Below are 22,910 nucleotides of genomic sequence, written 5' to 3' on the forward strand. Positions count from 1 at the left end.
ATTTTTTGTCATTGAAAAGCCCATTAATTAGCAGCCCATGCTAAAAATAGGTCATTTTGGCATAGGTCAGATGGCCATTTCAATTTTATTTCTATTAATCAACAATTTATATCAAAAGTTTATAATCGTATATGCTATCCTATGATGGCATGTGATGAAATTACAGTGTTCTTTTAATTAAAAAAGTTTACATTAATTTTTGTTTAGTGTTGGACAGCAAATTATTCAGTCAGCCTATTTAATTATTTATATGATTTAATTTTAATTTTCCAAACTAAGTAGTAGTAATTATTCATTCATTCATAAGTTGTTGTTTTATTCTGTGTTATTAAAAAATAATTTTCAGGGAAATATTGTATATGTTTGAAAGAAATTTTTGGTTCTGAAAATATTCTGTAATAACAGTGGCAGATTTCTCCACCGGCATCTCCCTTTCCTTATTTATTAATCCATCCCCATCCCCATGGTTTTCTACTGAATACATTAAAGTAAAATCTGCAAATATTTACGTTATAAACAATATAATTTTTAATTCAAAATCTAAAAAATACAAACAGAATGTGTTATCTTTGTTTTTTACTCTTTCTGCCCTCTGGGCACTAAAAATGTTGCTAAGAAAGCCTTTGTCAAGCCCTGACAAAGGCTTTCTTAGCAACCTTGACCAGTTGATGAAGGTCAATTTGTAAGGTATGTAAAAAAGATCATTCCTTGAAAAATTTCTGGGGTTTTTGATTGCTCAGAGTTTATCCTGGGTTCCCAGAATGGTAGGCTGATGTCTTAACTACCTCAGCCATCTGGCTAGCCAGAAATGTTCACACACAAGGAACTGAACCCAGGCCTTCTAAATTAATGCCAGATATCTAACCACTAGACCACATAGAAAAACAGAATGTTTAGTTAACTAAAAATTCATTCAATTTTAATTTTTTTGGGTAGAATATGGGTTGGAGAGTGTCTTTTGATCAGGTTGTAAAAATCTGGCAATGCTACAAATATATAACAGCTAAATGACAGAAAGCAAAAAACACTTCCATAAAAATTAAATGCCATTTTAATGAATACAGTAGAGCAGGGGTGGCAAACCTATGGCATGCGTGCCCAAAGTGGCACGTAAGAGAAATCATCTGGCACGTAATGTATCATGTGATTTCCGTCTTTTTCAATCATCCTTTCTGTTTATCACCTGATCATCTTTTTTTTCAATCAGATTTTTTACATTTATTCGAATTAAAGTGTGTTTGTTTAATTTCTTTAAATATCATTATTCGAAGTCTAAGACTTTGGCACGCATTAACATCTTTAAAGCTAAGTATGCTTACAATATGGCACATAGACTCAGAAAGGTTTGCCATCCCTACAGTAGAGCATCAATTATCCGAATACTGATCAACCAAAACATCGGTTAACTGAAAGCGTTCCAGTAGGCAAATTCAAATTTCCTCTAGTGCTGTGGCACTGCAATATTTGGCTATGTCTTGGGCTACTCCATTATTTTTGTTGTTGTGCGTGTTTTAGCTGGCAGCACTTGGTGTGACATGAGAGGGTACCTCTCATGGTCACACCAAGTGCTGCCAGGACTTGGTGTGACCATGGACCACTTAAGGACGCACCAGTATTTGAACAAAATTTGTTTGTGCAAAATAAAGAAATCATTTTTATTGATACAATAGCCATGATTATTATTTTTTAAAAAACTTTCGTTAGGCTTAACATCAACGAAAATTCAATGCAAAGCAACACACGACGGAGAAACATTTCAACATGGGATAGGTTAATATATTTTTTTGTACATGATTGGTTATCCAAAAAATTGGTTATCTGAACAACCCCAGTCCCAAATTGTTTCAGATAATCGATACTCTACTGTACTACAAACACATCATTTCAGTATAAAAATTAGATTATTAGAATAAAGATGAAGGCAAACAGCAGAAAGTCTTTAACAAAATATATGGTCTCTGGTAATATCTGGAATAGTGCATATCTGTTTAATATAAATCACAATATCCAAAAATTTTCGAGAAACCTGTCCATTCCTCAATAACACATATTTGAAATATATAGAAACCAATTAGTGTGTACACAGACACATACAAGGTAAACTTTCGATTTAATGGATTTTGAGTTAAACAGATGAAAAATTTCTGAACAACAACAATACAAAAAATTTAAAACATTTTTATAAGTGAAAAGAGCATGCTAAAAGGCTGGATTAAAGAATTAATAAATATAAATTATTCATTGTACATCATAATAATATTACTTATACATCTTAATAACATTTTAACACATTTTAAGTTTATTATTAAAATATATTTTTAAAACATATTCAATTTAACAGACTTTTGTCAATAGCAGACACACCTTTCCTCAATTAGTCTGTTAAATAAAAAGTTAACTGTATATTTAATTATTGATTACCATATATACCAAGTCCAATATATAATAATCAACAATACTGACAGATTTTAATGAAGTCATATTATAGACTGATTAAAATCCAGTAGTATCATTTGTTTATTCATATAATTATTCAATGGCATGAATAAATTATGGGAAATGCAAAGAATGTCCAATTGAAGATATTGACTAAATATATCTAAGATCAATATGACTAAAATCAGGTAAACTATAAAGGCCAGTGCATGTACTCAATACTTTTCTCATCAGTCATAATACAGGATGGGGCAAAAATAAGTGATTTTTAAAAAAAATCACATAATCTGTAATTGTTACTACAAAAGTTATTTGTTAGATGCAAGTTTGTATTGAAATAGCATTTTACAACATCATCTCCAATGTGGTGTCCATTATCAGTGATGCATTTCTGGAGGCGTTTTTGGAAGTTGCATCCACTCTTTCCAACATCACTCTGTGCATAATCCCCGGAATTCACCTGCTACACAACAACCAATTTGTAGGGGTGGAAATGCAGGTCTAAATGCAGAAATGCTTCTTTTAAGGTCTCTATGACTTGTGCACTTTCTTGTACACATTTGTCAAAATTCAATTTTGTAACGTTCGCATTTCAAAATTTCCAACAAGCAAATCTTGCACTAGCGCCTGTTTGTAGAAACAGTGTTGCCATTTTGAATTTTATTCTGACTCAGTTCTCGGTCCCGACTACCTAGAGCTCTGGTGTTTTTTATGTGCGCATGATTCAGGCACCAAATACTCATACAGTAAGACCTCATTTAACACTTAAGATGTGTTCCTAGACGACAAAGCACTAAACGAAACAGAGTTAAACAAGGCTTAACATAGTAAATAGGGAAAAAGGAACATGCAACCAAACAAACAGATTTTACTTTAATTTTAAGTTATTTTTATAATAATTTGCATAATAATATGTGTTAAATAACACAAACATATGCATACAGAAATGTAAAGTTTATTTTTTGTGATGAAGTTCCTGGCTCTTCTGAAATTCTTGTTTTTTGAGATAAAACAGTGTAGTTTCATTTGTTGCTTTCTTTTTCTTTCCTTAAGCAAATATAGGTAGCAGGAAATCGCATCCAAAACAGATTGACTTGCTTTTGCACTCCTTCCAAAATCTAGATCATTTGCTACAATTTGATCAATGATTTCAGTTATTGTTACCAAACTATTACTAAGGAAATCTGTAGAGAAATTCTTCAGGTTCTTCATTTTCAGGATCACTATTTTTCAGTTCTACACGAATTCCTTGTTCTGCCAGTTCTTGAAGGTCGTCATTGAAAGGCTCTCACCAGAAACTTGCAGTAACTCCTCAATATCCTGCTCGTCCACATCTCCAAGTCCTGTTGTATCAATTAGGTTGACAATTTGGTCAACAATAGGCTCTTCTCATTGAGAATTCTTGGATACCTCCGGCCATACCTTCTTATATACTCTGTTCATGCATTTATCAGTTAATTTCTTGCCAAGCAAAGTCAATATTGCCTATGGCATCCATGATGTTATAATTTCCAAAATTGCACCAAACAAACATAGATTTAAGAAAAATAGTGCTATGACGAATTGCCACCTTCTACTGATTTGTTCATGTTTGGGAATAATCGTATTACATACAAATCAATGAAATGCTGCGATAATTTGAATTAGGTAAATTTTGAGGTTTTTTTAGGCTTTGAGCAGACCGCATTATATCGAATCAGAGTTGATTGAGGAAGTGCTACTGTATAATAAATGAAACTATTAATATAAAATTAACAATAGTATTGAACAAATTAACAAGAAAGTCCAATCATCATAAAAAGCCATTGGTTAAGTGTAGTTTTTTCCTCCCTGAAACAAGGATATCAACCATATCAAAGTAACTCTTATGATCTGAACTCTTGTTCAAACACTCAGTTATTAATTTTAGATTAAAAGTTTCATGCATTACATATACAGTTAAACCTGTCTATCTTGAAAACCTCTATCTCAAAATTTATTTTTCCCCCTGAATTTTCAGCATATAGTAGTATGTTTTTCTATATTTCTCAAATAATTTTCTACCAAAACCTCCGTATCTCAAATTACAGACTGAAAATGTCAATTACAAATTTAAAGCTCAACAACTAAGTTTTCATAGCATAAATTATAGTTGAGAAGAATCTCTTGTAATCAACTTCATCCAAAGAACAAAGCTCTAATATAAATACGTCTCACTAACCTTATACAGCTTTGCAGATAAAAAATTTAGAACGTATCACAAACATTTTCGACCCACTTTCTAGGGTCTTCCCTCAGGTGTTCTATAAACCTTTCCTGGTTTTATTCTAATTTATAAAATTTCCAGTATCCGATGTTTTATATCTTTGAAATTTTCGAATTTCTTAAGATTTAAATATTCGAAAGATGTGCGCTTGCGTTAGTTGTTATAGCGTTTCGTCATAAATTGCCTGCCACGCTTTTGATAGTTGTTTCTCCTCTTTAAAATTAATTGATAGGCCTTTGCAGTCCGCTTTAAAAATTTCCGACACCTCCAGACTTCGCAGTTGGTTAATACGTCAAGTTTGTGTGACCATTTCCGCTTTCTGTAGATCCAGTACGATGATGTTTTCATTAGCATATATCGCTAAAGTGGTATTGTTTTTGTTTTTCAATGTCCGTTTTATGTTCACGGAGGCGTTGTCTTAGTGATCGTTTTGTAGATCAGATATATATGAGGTCTTTATTGAACCTGTTATCTTTTAGTGGAATTTTGTATACCCCGGCATTCTTTCGACTTCTGTTCAATCCTTCTCATTTCTTAACATGCTGAATGTATCCAGCTTACGTCTATAAGCTATTTTTTGTTACTGTAAGCTCCAATTTTGTTATATAGGGACTGCATAGAGTGTTTGTACATAATAACCATACGGTAGGGTGATGTATCTCATTGTGGATCTTTGTTTGGAACTCTATTTAATAGTGTTTTGAGTTGGTTTTCTGCAATTTTATATATTAGGCTTTTATTGTACCCGTGATTTGCGGCAATTTCTGCTATTTTTCATATTTCTTTTTGCTTGTCATGTTCTGTGCCACAGTGTGTATAAGCCCTTCTAGTAAGCACTCTAAAAGCTGCTATCATGTAGCTGTATGGGTCGTTAGAGCTGGCAGGGATGTATATAGGGATGGCACTGGGTTTTCGACATATCGTGGTTTCATATCCACTACCATTAAATATTATATTGACGTCCAAAAAATGAGCCTCTTTATTTCTTATCTGTTCCAACTCAATTGTAAGGCCATATGGGTTGCAATTCATATGCTGTATAAATTTGTTGATGGCTGGCTTTGTCTTCCATACGATGCATATGTCGTCAATGTATTGCTGATATATTTTAATGTTGGGAAGGAACTTGGGGATGACCTCTGCTTTGAGAAGGAGTATTACAATTTCAGCTAAGTCCCCTGACAATGGGCTTCCCATAGGTACTCCCCTTTTTTTGGAGGAACATCTTCCCATCTAATTGTAAGCATGATGTGTAACATAGTATATGCGATAGTTCTAGAATTTGTCGTTGGTCTACGTCGTTTGCCACTTTAGTCATGAGCAAATCTCATAGGCTACAAAAACAGGGCTCTAGTTTAATTGACAGATATAGCCCTTTAAAGTCTAAAATAGTGATCCAGGATTCTTCATATGGTTCGCAGTTCCGTATCGCTTCAATTACTTGTGTGGAATTAGAAATTGCATATTGATAGCCTTTGAGGTGAACACCTCAAAGGCTATCAATCAGTGTGTCTGGAGTAATTGTTGCAACAACTGCTTCAGTCCTGTTTCTTAAGTCGGGTAGGTCAGCTGGTAGCAGAGGCACATATACACGATCCTTTATGAACCCCCAAAGGTAAAAGTCGCATGGCTCTCTCACTCGTTCAACACATTCTTCAGTCACTCTTGGTCATCCCATACTCTTCCCTTTACAAAGACAGCCGATGCCTTCAAACTGATGATACCATCTATGGATGTTATTATCACTTGGAGGATTACAATGGAACTTAATACAGAATGTATGTTGCACTGTAACTACAGATTCAGTCCTTGCAAACTGTAAAACACAAAAAGCTTTCTGTTCGCTAGTCGCCATCTTTGCTACAAGCGCTTTCTAACAGAAGACAAAGGAAACAGTGCATCACAGGTGTACCCAACAAAACTATTTGAGTTGATCTTTCATTTGATGTATTATATATAATTGTAACTTAAATGTAATAAATACTACAAAGCCTTAAAACTGCTAAATTTATTTTGAAACACCCTGTATAATACTGTCATAAAAAGTGAAGATGACATTAATTAGTAAACTTATCATGTTTAAAAATACAAAAATGCTACAATAATTGTATATTTATATGCTATGGGAATATATCCCTAATTTTACACTTACTATATTCCTACAAAATTATTAAACTTGAATTATTTAAGATCTTTGTAAATGCATATCTTGATTTTCACATATTTGCACTTGATTTGCTGAGCAACTTTTTCAGATAACGACAAAATGTAAGACTTGATTTAAACAATATTTAGCGTAGACAAGGCAACATTTTACATCAGAGAGAATACAAAAGATAAAATTGCCAAATGTACGATTCTAAAAAATCAATATTTCTACAGAATTTAAAAAGAGTAAACACCAAAATGTCTGACTTACATAACAGATTACAAAGATTTTTTTTTTTTGGTAGAAAGCCTCATTGTCAATGTTATGGTGAAATATGTAAAATATTCAGAAGTCGTTTTCTTTACAAAATTTAATATAAACTTTTAATTCTTTTAATAGGATGCATTTGATTCATATAATTTAGTAATTAATCAAATCATCCATATTGTAATCACATTGAAATGTGTGAAAACTAGTGATGTAACGAATATTCGGTTACTACCCGGTATTTCGCCTATTTGGCTGAATACCGAATATTTAAATCACTATTCGGCCGAATACCGAATACCTAAAAACAGGAGTAAGAAATAACAAAAACACAATAAATTAATCATTTTTGTAACTTTTATTAATGCTGAACATTAAACTATAATTATTAAAGTTAATAAGAAATAGCATCTAACTCTAGTATTAAATTATTTCATATTAAATAATATTATAGCCTTTATCTAGCCCGATATCTTATGGCATTGATGGCGCGTAGGTTAGAATGTATCGGGCATTAATGTTATTGTTTAATTAATTATGTTATATTCGTATTCGCGTATATTTTAATATTTATACGATATTTTAAAATGAGTTACGAAACGTTTTATTGAAACTTATTGTATTTAATGAAAGAATTATTTATCTATTTCTAGAAGATAAGTAACTAATATATAATTTATTTTATATATAAAGCAAAGAATGAGCATTTTTCATTATATACAAAAGATAACATTTGAAATCATGTTAATTTTAAAAATATTGACAAAAACAATAGCAACAAAATATCACAAAACTTCACAAATAGAAACTCCCCAATAATATATTTGAACTGTTCCACAACTGGGGAGAAACTAGACCATATTATGTCACCACTAAAGTATATCCTTAGGGTACTATTCAGTCTACAAACACATAGTAAAAACAAAATTTTAGTGTTTAATTAAAGAGTTAAAATGATCGATTGCAAATAAAATAACTTAAAAGTTATAACTTACATCTAAATACCAACAACTGCTGAATCATATCGGGCTATTTATGGCTATTACATAAATTATAAAGCAATTTGGCACTATAGGTAGACATCAGGCTCCATCTCATATTAAGTTTAATAATTATAATTTAATTAATTAATTTAAATAATTTAGACCTAATGGAAGAAAAAATCGTAGTGACAGTGGGCCAATAGAGAGCACGGTGCGCGATCTTTGCCATAATGCGGTTTGCGCGCCAATTTTCGCACGTACGTTAATCAAGACGAATAGTTTGGCCGAATATTCGGCCATTCGACAACGCTCCTGGCCGAATATACTATTCATTACATCACTAGTGAAAACACTTTCTTAGAACTTGAATTTAATCTCAGTCTATTAGAATAAAATCGAAAAAATGATTTAGATCCTTGCAAACACAAAATATGTATATCTAAATCATTTAAATTATATTTCATACTTGATTCAGTGATAAAGTTAAGACATTATAAATATTCTTAGATAGTCATTTTCAACTATTTGAACTGGGTATACATAAAAACTACTCATAACCAATAACTAGCAGGAATAACTACAAGAAAGTAAATGTTCTCATATGTGTTTAATAGGTCATCATCTGTTAGCCTGACAATACCCATTAAGCACAAATGAAAACATTTGCTTTCTAATAACTTTTCACGATGGATATTGGTTATTATGTGTAAGTTTATACAGTATAGACAGATACTTTGTTTACAAAAAATATAATTAATTAGAAATCAATTTTAAATTAGCAAAAGAAAGGAAAAACATTCATTGATATAATTATAAATAGTACTAGACACCTTGTCAGTGAATGATTATATTTAGATGAATGTTGTTGCATTTATCAGCAATCTTCAGATTTGAACAATAAAAAAACATTATATAAATAAAATAAAAATGTTCTTTAAAATATAATCATTCACTGTTAAAATGTCTAGTTCCATGTAGAAAAATCAGTGACATTTACTGAAACAATTTTACTTTGCTTTCTCTCATCTCATTGTTGATCATTGCATCTCCTATTCTTATTCGAAAATATTTTATATGGGTAAGTATAATAAATTCCATTAAATTAATTAAAATCACAGAACAGAAATTCATTTATATAAAAACTATGTATTATTTAAACCAAACAATAATACATAACTGAAATTTTTATATTCTCATAAAATGACTAATAAATAGAGATCACTTTATAAGATTAAACAAAAGTTACACAACCTTTTCAATCATCAAATAAACATTTTAATGCAACTATAACATTTTAGATGTTTTCTACAAACATTCTCAGGCTAACATATAATTCAAATACTCTTTAAACCAATGGAAAAGAATATATCATTTGTGAATACTAGTTCAAACTTAAAAAGTGAAAACAAATATAGCAATGATTGGTTAGAAGACATTACATATAATTCTATATCAGAAAAAAAAAAAAATTAAGAATTTCCACAAATTAGGAAATTAATTATAAATTATGAAAGAGAAATAATGAAAAACAATGAAAACTTCCAGCTGAGATTTGGATGACAGCCTCTTCCAAAAAGAATACTTTTCTGGTGGGAGCATAAGATTTTTACAACAGATAGTGCAGAGGAAAACTGAAGCAGCAGCAGATCCTTTGCCATATGTGAAAAATACGTCAAAGAATAAATGCCGAAATCACACAAGAAATCAATGTGGAAACATTCTGCAGAACTGGTTATATCCCAAACAACAATGCATAAGCTTATCCTTTGTGCTACCCATAATAAAATTCTTACACAGGAAACATCAGCTGCATTCAGCAGACTCAACAGTCGTAACAGAGCAAATCGGTAGCCGTGACGTAGCAACCCGGATCTGCCGAACGACAAGTGACTTATGCATCAGAACAAAAAACCTCATCGGTCAGTTTTGCGTAGCAATAGGTAATGTGAATGAAAGATGCTACCAAACACAACATCAAAACACCAAACACGTTCCATAGAGGGCATTCAGCAGAAAAATACTTGACAGCTCTGGCCAGAACCATCGAATCTGCCGAACACAGCCATTTTTTTTGGAGAACGCCGTCATCCAAATCTCTGCTGGAAGTCTGCATGACATCTTTAATTATTTTCTGCTTTTTCTCTTTCATAAGTAATTATACATTCTTCAATAGTGTAGGTACTTGTGTCAGCTACTATTCATGTTCCTTTATCTGAAACGAACACAACTGGAACATACAACTAACTTTCTACAGGGAGACAAGACTGCCCACACCTAGTATACTGGAATATTTCCAACAAAGGGAAGATCTATCTTCGGAAATAACCTTATTTTCCTTTATTTTGAATCCTTGTAACAAGTAAAAACCAAATAATTTACTATTTATTCAAATACAACGTTTTGGCACTGGTATTTAATAATCTTACATTAATTTAAGCATTTATTATTATAGTTGTGGGAATTATATAACATTTTTACTTTAAATATGTCAATAAAATGTTCTCGTTCATTTCTCACCGAACTGAAATTCATTGCTTTATCCATATTAAAATACCGTAAAATTGTAAATGTCAACTTAGGCTTAACGATTTATGCCATTTTGTGAATTAGATTAAATTTACAGCTAAATACATTTTGTCAAAACATTTCTTACTTTTCTGCTTTATCGGGAGAAGCCATTTTTTAATATTATTAAAATATAAATATAATTTAATTATTTTTTTCTTCTATAAAATTATAAATCTGATTAGCGTCCGATATTTTGTATTGTTGACGAAACTTTCCCGCCTCTTCGTCACGTGATCGTGTGATTTATATAAAAAAATAGACATTTATATCTATATATATCCATTCGATTTATTTTTCTTTATTAAAATAAATAATTTTTCGTTAATTTTAAATTTAAAAATAATATTTGTAATAAAATACAGTAGATTTTTAAACTGGTATTTTGAACAAAATTACATTTATAGTAATTATTCTTATATGTGATGAATTGAATTAATACATATATATATTATTAAATTTAAAAAAAAATTCTAAATATGACATAACATTAATTTTAAAATTAATAATACAACTAAATAATGTATGTGAAATTTAATGTTTAGTTTTTGAATATGATATACAATAATAATTTACGTTATTACGAAAATATTCTTTCGTAATATAATTTTAAAAATATTTAACAAAATTAATAATTTAAAAAAACTAATTTTTTTCATATATTAATTTGAACTTACGTATTAACAAATTGTTTCGAGAAATAAATAATATATTTATATACATATACATACGCTTAAAATTAATTTATTTTTAATTTAAATAAATAAAAATAAATATATTTTTTTAAAAATAAGTTTAATTTCTTTAGTCGTATTTTTCACAGAATATTCTGAGGTCGAGATTTCTTCCGCCATCTTTCCCTCGTGGGTTATTTGGAAATAAACCAAAGCGCAAGTATGTCTGTATTAATATCTTATATTTTATATTAGTATTGTCATAAAAAAAGATCTTTTATCTATTATTCACATTTATAAGCAATTAATCTACATCAAATTAAAATAATTATCCGATAATATCATTTAAAAAAGGGCAACTTAATGTTAAGCCTAATTTATCTAGATATAATTCAAAAATATTAGTTATAAATATGAGGACATTCTTTGTTTAGAGATATTCTCTTTTCCATCTTGTATAATATATTAAAGAAGATATATATTTATTATATTGAATGATCTATTATGAAAATATGTTTCATATAATGTATACAAAAGAATAATTATACCTTGTATTTTTATTTAATAATAATCTTAAAAGTACACTTCTACCCTTAATTTTTACATCAGTAGTACTAAAGCAAGGGTCTCCATACCTTTTTGACTGTTGACCTCATCAAGAATTCTTGACCTTTTATTGACCTCTTCTGTTTTTACTAATAAGATTAATAATGATGATAAATAAATAAATCTGGCAAGCCAATGTTAATCCGTATATTGTTTTCGTAGAAAAGATCCACTTGGTATGCAAATTTACAAAGTCCTGAACTGTGATATACTTAACTGATCGGAGTAATAATAATTAATGAACTGCTTTTGACCTCTGACTAATTTTCAATCCTTTAAAATGTGCTATCATTCTCCTACCGAAATTTCTGCTGTAATGATAAAAACAATCTTTCGATATTTATATATATTTAAAATTACTCTATCCGATTTAATTAATATGAATTTAAATTTACCTTGTTTTACTTTTGAGGAAAAGTTTCCCTCAAAAGTAAAACTTCTGGATCTTTATGCTAAAAAAGTTATACCAAGAAATAACTTATAACATCAAATTGCTTTATTGGAGCAGAAAATCTAAAAGCAGTAGAAAGTATGCATATTTGGCTGAGTTTCCATAAAAATTTACTCTCATAGCAAAGATATAATCTTTCTTGCTGTTCTCTAGAAATAGTTTGGAAAATCATACAGAGCTGATAATACCTGCTGATAATCTTTCAACTATCGATTAATATCTAAATTTTAATGAGTTTTGCTTTATTTATTTTAACAGTTTTATTTATGCATCTTTCTGTCTACTTTCAGTCATTTAATTAACGTTTTCATATTGCTAATTGCAAAATAATTTATCGTCTTGCTGGGTTTTTTTAATTTTGATATTTTAAAATTATTTGTTATACAACACACAGTTTTAAAGTATTGTATAATTGTATTTTCTTTTTTAATAATTATTTTTTTTTTTTCATATGTACAGAGATAGGATGAGATTTAAAAAATATTTCATAACTCTTGGAAAAAATTTTTAGTTTTTTACTTTGTTTTTGAAAATAGGTCTAAAACCAAAAAAGTATTGTGATTTTTTGCTCCAATAAAGCAGTTTTCCTTTTAATATTTTTTATTTATTTATAAAATAATGTTTGAAATTCTAAATTTGTTGTAAGAGTTGTTAGATGCAAATTATTTTTTTAAATCTAAGTTGATATTAAATTGTTACAATTTATTTCATAAAAAAGCTTGATTAAAGCACATCTTTAATTCTTTGAATTTATAAAATTTTTAGTTCTTTATAACCATATGTTATACTAAAAAGATTTCTCTTTGATTATAAGTATATTTACTTAGGAACATATGTTATGGTCAATGATGTGTGTATATAAAATCACTTGAATAAACACTAATTTGTGATGAGCAGTGATGTGAATAGACAGGGCAAGAAGACAACAGTCACTGCTTTCTGATGCTGTCTTTAAACTATATTATTTTATTGAGCTGCAATTTGAAAAAATTGTGATATATTATAAAGTTCCATAATAATAATAATACATAATAATAATAATACTTAGGAGAGTTCCATTGATGTTAAATGTTTGAAAACCACTGACCTATAGTAAAGTTAACTTTCTAAGTGTTATTTTGATATATAAAAAATTAATTTTTAATTTAAAAATAAATAATTTTATTAAATTACAGATAAATAGGATTTATTATAAATTCAAAGTGGAATTCATAGAAATAAAACTGATTAATACAATTGAAAAGGGATCATGTTGCAAGTTTATTTATTTATTTATTTTTTTACTTAAATTTCTACACAGTAACTAGAACTCTAAACATGTGTTAAATAAATTTTAAAAATTTGTTTTCTTTGAAATGAAATAAAATAGATTTTTAACTTTACTGTATGTTTTGAATTTCTGGATACTGTCAAACCTTGGGTTTTGAACAATTCGGTTAATGAACAAATGTTTGAACTCTTTTTTTGTCCGATTGCTGTACAAGAACTTAGTTGCCAAACAAGCTACTCAGCAGAGCCTGCTACAGATGGTCAGTCGGTTTATGGGGAGTCAAGGCCAGTTGATCACTTCGCTAGTAAGGCCGTCCGCCGTAAGGAAAATTGCCGTATTCACACTGTTTCCATTTTTTGCCGCTGCGAAAGATTTTGGCGCTAGTTAACGGTGAGACTCACGCGTTCAATGAGTTGGTCGTTTTGTACTTTTGTGTGCAGGTATAGCTATTTTATGAAATTGTGATAATTATATATAGTTATACTTGTATATTGTTATATTTATTCGTGAGTTATACACAGTTGATGGGATTTTCTCTTCAACAGCAGCTTGGTATATAGATAGAGAGCTACACAATAAATGTATTTTTATCTGACAACACTCAGCACAGTTGATGTTGTAAAGTACTTACTGAATACCGTCAAATTCAAATATGTTTTGACGAGAGATTTAACAGTGATCCAATTGAGTCATTCTTTAGCTGCGTTCGTCAGTTTAATGGAGGAAATGACAAATTAGATGCACAATCAGCATCTCTTACAACGCAAATGATTTTAAAAGTTGGTATCTTACAGGTTGCACAAAATGGAAATGCACCATGCTCTTCTTCCTCCTCAAAGTTGTTACCTGTTATGACAGAAACCGATTATAATGTTGAAGATAAAGTCTGTAAATTGCATGATTCTTCATTGTCTATTTTGCAAAAATTGCAATCTATTACACAAGACTGCAGTGTTCCCTGTACAATTGAAAATGCTTCTCTGGCAGTTATCAGTGGTTACTTAATTAGAGTTCTTGGAGAGAAGGTTGCATGCTACGAGTGCCTTGAAATCCTGAACCATCCTGCAAGTAATGGAGCTCTTTTTGGCTTAATATCAAACCAAGATAGAGGACAGCTTTGTTAACCGAGACCAGCGTTGGTGGGAGTGATTAGAATTCTTACAGATTTTTTTGATGATGTAATGACATACACAAATCCTTGTCAGGCTAGTTTGAAAGTTAAGCTGATAAAGGTCATTTTGCCATACTTGAAAAACTGCCCTGTACTGTGGTGTAAGGCTAACACTGATGGTACACATTAAAATCACAATAATCGCTTGTGCAATATTATAGCAACAAAGTTTGTTAGCCCTTTACTGGACTGGACAATTAAGTCAAACTGTGGAGAAAGTTCTCAGACTGTATCATAAGCCCACTTCTAGAAAAATATTAAAAGTCTAATGTAATTAAATGTAAATATTAAGTCTAATTCATATTGTAAATTTCTGATGAGGAGGAAGCTAAGTACATTTCTGTTTTCTGCAGTTTGTAAAATTCATTCAAAAACAGTGTACACTTTATTCAATAAATTATTTTTTTTTATGTAATAAACTTCTGCTTTTTCTATAAAGAATTTTATTTATATTAGAGATGTAAACTGAAGCAATGTTACTTTTACCACAGCTATACTTTTAATTTCAACTTTAAAACGATATATGTTGCTTTTGTTCACAATTCTACGTACTTCTCCAATATTAATTATAATAAATTCTTACCTTCAATATCACCACATTTCCACAAAAATTTTTCGAAACTTTTTAACTAATCTAAAAAAAATGTGCTTATTTTTGCGAAAAAATAAGCAAATTTTTTTGAAAGGTTATATCGATATTTATTCTTAGACTCTTAATTAACAAAAGTAATAATTTTATAACAGATTTAATAAATTATCATATATGGTCCAAAAATGTGAAATTTTTTTATAGTAGACACTATAGGTAATCTAGTCTTGCTAAGTTTGCGTACTTTTCGAGTAAAAAAAAAAATATTTAAATTAACGATTAACTACTGGTATCTTTAAGAATCGAAAAGAGATCATTAAATAGTATTAGTGTGAAAAAGTTTGTATTTTCCATGCCAATAATACTCGATTATTATTTCTTCCTAAAAACGTCTTATAAAAATAAAGGTGTGAAAAATACTGTATTATTATTTCGCTTTTTTCGAAGCATTCCCATGCTTTTTTTCACGAACTAGGGAACATCGTTTGCAGCTGCTCATTTCTTGATTGTCAAAAGTTTTCATCCTGCATTAATGAGAAAAATACTTAACGCAACGATGTCCCCAAACTCCTCTATACTGAAACGCTGACGATGGATGGTCACCGATCGTCAGCGTCACAAGCGGAGAAAATATCAACTAGCGTCTATACGCTCGGTACAATAGACAGAGAGAATTGGTGGACGGCCTTACTAGCGAAGCGATCAACTGGCCTTGGGGGAGTTGACCGTCTGTGGCTGACTTCATACTTCCTATGTTAAAGAAAGTCGACAGCCCAACCAATCAACAACAGGACTATAGATTGAGAAGTTAGTGGTGCCAAGATTACATCATGATACAAATCATCAATGATGTTGCTATTTAAATTACATTATCAATTGTCATGTGGGAAAGATGCTATTCCTGTTATTTGGTACATGCTGCAGTTAAATTTAAATCAAATTAATGAATGAGTAATTATTTATTGTGACATCATCACAATGCTGGGTTGCAATTTTTAATTATATTTTTAATTTATTTAATTTAAAATATATGCTCTTCACCTCAAATTAGTAGTGGCTTGTTCCTGTACATCATACTTTTCTCTTTAACAATAGTCATGCCAGTCATCTATCTAATACTTTTTGGGGGAAAATTTTTAAATTGAAATAACATGACTTCTGGTTTTTGTTGGAAGTTCTTATATACTTAATTGGGACCTCCTGCTATTACGCTTTCCATATCTGGTCTCATCATTTGACTTTCATCTATCTAAATCCATTCTTGAGATTAAGGAAAGGCAGATGGATGAACAGTGGGAATTTATAGATCTACAATTTTTTCAAATTGCAGCTTGATAAAAATCATGTTAATTGATGTAATATATTACATATATTACATCAATTGGCACAAATGGCATATAATTGATGTAATATAAATGGCATTCAAAAATTTGTGTTAAAGAATTTAAATTAAATGACAAAAATATATTGATATAATATTTAATATTTATTAATACTTATAGATAGCCAGTTCATAATATTTTGGAATGTGGATAGAGTACTTGTCTGTTTTCATTTGGTTATATTTCATCCAGGCAGAGTTGAGTCTATTTATAGCACTTTGTAAAATTAGTTTTGGTTTTGGTTTGTTGGGATGAAACATTTTGCTTTTAATATATATACTGTATATAGAATAAATATAGATATAGATAGTATAATATTATATTGCCTTTATAGGCATTTTTATGCATGAAATACAGCTAGAAAGGTAAAAAAAATTCCTTTTGTTTTGGGAGTCAGAAACAGATTAATCCATTTTATATTGTTTCTTATGGGAAAATTTGTTTTGATTTTTCAACAACTTTTAAGAATGAATTAAGTTTGAAACCGCAGGTTTAAATGTACAAGGATAAATTCAAAATGATGATACTGGTCATTACTTTTTAGGAACCTTTAAAGTTAAAATTCTTTTTTTAATTTAAAACTAAAAATTTTTATTTTTAGAGTTTTAAATTAAAAAAAAAAAAGAATTTTAGATATAATACCGATCCCATTGATCTTTTACCTCTTTGAATAACCTTTAAAGTTATTTGATGATTAAAATTATTGTAGAATTATTTATATTTTTTACAATACAGTAATACCCCAAACTTATGCGATAGGTGGGACCGAGCGATAACTGCGTAAGTCAAATTCGCGTAAGTCGGGGTATAATTTCGCATATAAATACATACAAATTATTTTTAATTGGGGCCAAAGACTAAAGAAAACAATAAGTTAGAAAAACATGTTTAATAAAATCTTAGATAATACATATGTATAACAAATTATATTATTAAAATCGTAAACCAAAGTTATTTTGATGTAGAAGGCTTCATAAAATCTAACAAATTCGTCTGACGGCTCAAAGATTTTTTTCTCCCGCAAAATTTCCTCGTAGCATGCTAATAATTTTTTTATTTTTATTTTGTAGAAGAAATGCACTCTTCGTTGGAGTCTATATTATCTAAAATTTGTAACCCCTTTTCAATTGAACTGAGGCCTTCTGTCAAGTTTTCACAGCTTCGAGAATTTTTTCTTTACCTTTTGTAATTGTTCTGACCGTCGATTCTGGTAGCTCAAACTTTTTTCCAATTCACAAATTTTCATTTTTGTGTCAAAGTCTTTAATAACGTTAACTTTACATTTCAAAGATAAAGTTTTTATTTTCTTGTTTGATGCAGAAGAACCAGTTCTACTTCGTTTAGATGACATAGTAGAGTCTCTCGAGTCTCCATAGATATAACATGCAGAAATAAATAACGCAAAATAAATTGTAGCTATGCGTCAATTCTGCACGACACATCCGAACATATAAGCTGAACAATAGTGTGGGGGAGTGAGTAATGAAGAGTTGCGTGGCGCTCAAACAAAAGACGAATCGACGAGATTCGAAAATTGCGTAACTCCAGGTTCACGTAAGTTGAGGTATTACTGTAATGGTCTCAAGTCTCTTTGTGTGATAACCCTTAAAATAACTGGAATATAAAAGTAATTGAGAACTGACATACAGTAAGTTAAAAATGATGTGATTTCAGGTATGGATTTATGTACAGTACATTACTATATTTAAAGTTAAATACATAGTAGTACAATAATTTGTTCTAGGCTATCAAATCAATAAATAAAACTCGTATTTCAAGTGAATTTTAATGTTATATGGTTATTTTAAAAATCAAATTAACAGAAAGTATATAGTAAAATTAAATTAGAAGATAGTTTTATAAAGTTGAGAATGGTCATCTGGCACAATAAAGAACTTTTTCTCCTGAAAAATTTCTTTGTAATACGATAAGTCTTTTTATACCTTGTCTGGTTGTTGCAACTGTTTCTTCATTAGAATTAATTTCTTTGAGAATCCTAGACCACTCTTATTTAATCAGAGTCCTTTGGTCAGTTTTTTATTATTTTCTTCAGTGTTAATAGAGAGTCCATCTTGCAGTATGTTTTAGTCTAAACAGCTGTGGAAAAAGATGAGTTCTCATCTTTTTCCACAGCTGTTTAGTCTCAAACTTTTATTAATTTTGAGTTTTTAAAATTCTAACAGTTTGATGGTTTGATGATATCTTTATGGTTAGTTTCCAAATCCAGCTGTGATGTGACCACTTCATGTATTGCTTGAAGATGATCAACTTCTGGAGTTTCACTATTTTCATGAAAAAATGGTCAAAGCCTTTTTTTTACACATCTTTCATTATCGTCTTTTTTTCTCCTAACTTCAGCCTGTGAATTTCCTTATCCTTGCAGAATCAAAGACGTTAAAAGATTTCCAGAAGTCTTTGATGTTGGTTCATTTTTACTTTCCCAGCTGTTAAATATAACAGAGGGAAAGTATGGTGATCAGTCAAAAAATGACTTCCCAGATTTTTACAGGTTTGGACTCTCAATCTTAAAATGTCAAGAAATGCAAAAAATTTAGGGATTTTTTTTCTATGTATGTGTGTTTGGGAGGACACAATTTTGTTCACTCTCTTTGAAGCTTAACTCGTGCTTTGTGTCAAAAATTTCTGAAATTTTGCAGGGAGGTTGGTTTGTTAGGTTGATTGATATTATTTTGGTGATTAAAGATAAAGGGAGTGGGGAGATAAAGAAGGTCCTGTGTATCTCCAGAAATGTCAGACTTAAATTAATAACGATTTTACTCATTATTAATATTTACAATTTTTTTTATAAAATCCATTCCTACCCTCAAAATTAATGTTTTTGCCATTTTATAATAGTTGAAAATATTAAAAGTTTCTTTTAATAAAATATCATAACAGATGGCACCGCCAAATGTTGCCAGAAAAGTTAAGCAATTCATTGCTGGCTTTCAAATAAGCAAAATAATGTTGCATGTAATATGCTTTAAACATTTTGATCATTAAGTGAAACCAGGCTTGATATGTTTGGAGGTAAGAAAAACCACTTTCACTCTTGCATCAACCAAAGTTATTGGAAGATGACCCAGTGCATTATCGAGAATTAGATTACTTTAAAAGGCAGATTCTGAACTTAGCAATAATTTTCAATATTGAGAATGAACTGATTGCAAAACCAGTTCTCAAATACAGAAGCAGTTACCTGTCTTAAAATTAGACTTCTAAATCACTGGGAAATCATATTTAGATTTATTCTTTAGTTCTCTAGGATCAATAGATTAGGGAGTGGCTTCAACCACCAGATGTGTTTCCATTTATTATTACTGCCAATCAGACTTTTGTGACATTGAATTCGGGAAATGAATTTTCTTTGTGTGTGATCAATATTATCTTTGGCATCTTCTCTCTGAAGAAGCCTGCTACATCACATTGAGGATGGTCTTAGCACAGTAACTGCCTCCCCTCCTCCTTCCATTAATATTTTCATTTTGTCCAGAAAAGAGAGAGCAGCATTTGGATCAGCACTTTCTACTATTCTGCTACTTACAATGCTGTGCCAACCACGAGGTTGGGACATCATTTGAAAATAGTGTTGAACAGTATTAGTAGATTTAAACAGCATTGTTGCTGTTTAAATCTACTAAGCCAGCCTTTGCTAGCAACAGAGTTTTCTTCCTTCACAGCTTCACCAGCATTCTCTTTTAATCAAGAAAATATCAATCTTGCTTTATTGCAAATGATGTTCTGGTCAACCAAGCATCTCTTTATTATTTGATTATTGCACCATATTTTCACTAACATTTCCATCTCAGATATTAGTCCATGTGATTTACAGATTATAGATGAATTAAGTGGCCCAGAATTCTTAACTTCTGATTGAATTTGCTCTTTATCTTTAGTTATGGTTTGCATGATCATCTGAGCGAGTGATGTTTTTCTCTCCAGATTGTCCCTCATGCTTCAGGTGAAGGATAACAAAATTAAAAGAAGCATAAATAATTGTTCTTACACTAGCTATGACCTGCAATTTTTCCTCAGTATTAAATGGTACACACCTAATTATTGCTTATCACAGATTTTAACTAATCACGGCAAATATGCCAGTTACCTAGCCAGGTTCATCCGTAGGACCAGTGGACAGTGCCCAGCCTGTCTTACTGAGGATGGTTGTATGCACTACCTCTTTCATTGTGTGATTTTTGACCGAGAACGACTTCAACTACATCTACTACTGGAGGAGCGTGGGATTGGTTGGCCATGTAACCCATCCGACATTTGGACCACCGAAGAAATCTACAATGCCTTCAAAAGTGTTGCAAGGCAGATTACTTATGTCACTCACAACACTATTTTTAACTAACTTTCACTGTGTATTATTGTACATATTCTATTATCATCATTGTATATATTATATTGTATCATTGTATACTCTCTATTACTGTATATTTGATTATTGTACACTTTTATCATTGTATATATTTTTGTTCTATCCTTCAATGTATTCTACACGTGACAAGTCTGTCGCACTTCTTCTGGATTTGCCTTGATATTGTCCTTCTCTACCTCACGCGCTAAACCTGTCGTGAGACATCCCATTGTTGTCTTCTGTGAATTTGTTAAACTTCTCTAATGCTTTCACACACAGAATTTTCTATTAATGTACTACCTGCTCATCTATTCAATGCAAAAACTCATTTTCTTTGTGTATTCTTGCTACTCAGTAATGCTCATTGCAGGGCCGGGTATATGTACAATTTTGTGTGTAAATAAAAACATATTGATTGATTGATTGATGATGAACTAGCTATGTCTATGACAACCAGTGGCTCTCATTGAAATTAGTAGGCTACATCTGCAACTCTTTGTAGCTCTTCTCTTGCCCTTAGATATAGTTGTTTACTGTGACATAACTAAGGGCAACATTCTGGTGGCCAGTAGTCACTTTGGGTTGCCTGGAAAAGAGGTCAGGAAGCATAGGTGTAAGGTGTTCCATTATAGATCAAGTAAGATATATTTGTAAGAAATAGTAAAATAAGTTTTTATATATAGCGTCCTTATAATCAAAAAATTTTTCTTGGTAATTTTTTTTTTTTTTGGAACAGCACTGAAGAGGGGTTGGAAACTTAAACCAACCCTAAATGCATTTGTAATTCAGTTTTTGAAATAAAGCCATAGTTTTCTGACGGGAAAGCTGTGAGATCGTCTACCAAGAAACATTTTTTTGGATTAAAAGGACGCTATACATAAACAGCAGTTATACTACATTAAAATAAGTTTTGTTATGATAACCGTGTGGCCTTATGGTTGTCTCAAGTCCATGTGACAACCTAATACAAGAAACAAGAAAAACATAACCTGTATTGGAAGTGATAAGTTGAATTTTCGTTGATAATTAAGCCTACATTGAGGACAAAATGGAACTATCTTTCAAACAACCAAAAGAACTTGACTTTAGTGGAAGTAGGATAACTGTAAACAGGTTAAACAAAAGTTTGTGACTTACATGAAGCAACTGAATTGAACAAAAAGTCAAGTGAAAGGCAGACATCTATTTTTTTTGGTATGTGGCTAGTGAAGAAGCTTTATATTTGTATATGATTTTATTTTTACTAGTGAAGAGGAAAAACAATTTGGAAAATGTAAAAGCAAAATTCAATTAGTATTCTGACCCAATCAAAAATATCTTAAAAGAAATATACTTTAATTGATCATTTCTGTTATTAGTTTCTGTGGATTTTTTAAAGCCTAAAATTTTGGCTTTTTTTTCAGTAACTTACATCACACAAGGAATTCTTATTGATATAGGCTTTATTATTAGATGTAGATATGCATTTCGGGTCTTAATGATGCCTCTTCAGTCCTTATTTTTTGTACAGATCTTATCAAAAGAAATAATACAGTCGAGTTCGCATAAGTCGACACCCCGAGGGAAAGTGGAAATGTGTCGAATTATCCGATGTGATGACTAAAACAAAGTTGAAAAAAACCACAAAACTGTCATTACAAAAATACAGTGCATACAGTACATGCAATGTATCTCTCTGGCCATCCATCACTGGCACTAAAGTTGGTTTCTACTCCAAGTACCCAGCGATTTCCATTGCTTTTTGTTTCAGTATCGTCTT

General features: G+C 30.5%; 2 protein-coding genes across 2 annotated transcripts in view; one reads left to right on the forward strand and one right to left on the reverse strand.

Annotated features, from left to right (window-relative positions):
- Positions 1–10,880, reverse strand: part of LOC136968286 (protein HGV2-like) — a 34,191-nt gene extending 23,311 nt beyond the window's left edge. The window contains exon 1 of the mRNA XM_067262287.1: positions 10,734–10,880. Within this exon, the coding sequence (XP_067118388.1) occupies positions 10,734–10,759 (26 nt within the window). The 5' untranslated portion in view covers positions 10,760–10,880. The remainder of the gene's footprint in view (positions 1–10,733) is intronic.
- A 574-nt stretch (positions 10,881–11,454) lies between these two features.
- The window catches only part of LOC136968288 (transcription factor BTF3 homolog 4-like), a 32,786-nt gene continuing 21,330 nt past the window's right edge, over positions 11,455–22,910 (forward strand). Inside the window, exon 1 of the mRNA XM_067262289.1 lies at positions 11,455–11,539. The gene's annotated coding sequence lies outside the window, so the exon portion shown is untranslated. The remainder of the gene's footprint in view (positions 11,540–22,910) is intronic.

This window comes from Centruroides vittatus, unplaced genomic scaffold, assembly GCF_030686945.1.
Source record: "Centruroides vittatus isolate TY-2023 unplaced genomic scaffold, ASM3068694v2 contig_1427, whole genome shotgun sequence".
Taxonomy (NCBI): domain Eukaryota; kingdom Metazoa; phylum Arthropoda; class Arachnida; order Scorpiones; family Buthidae; genus Centruroides; species Centruroides vittatus.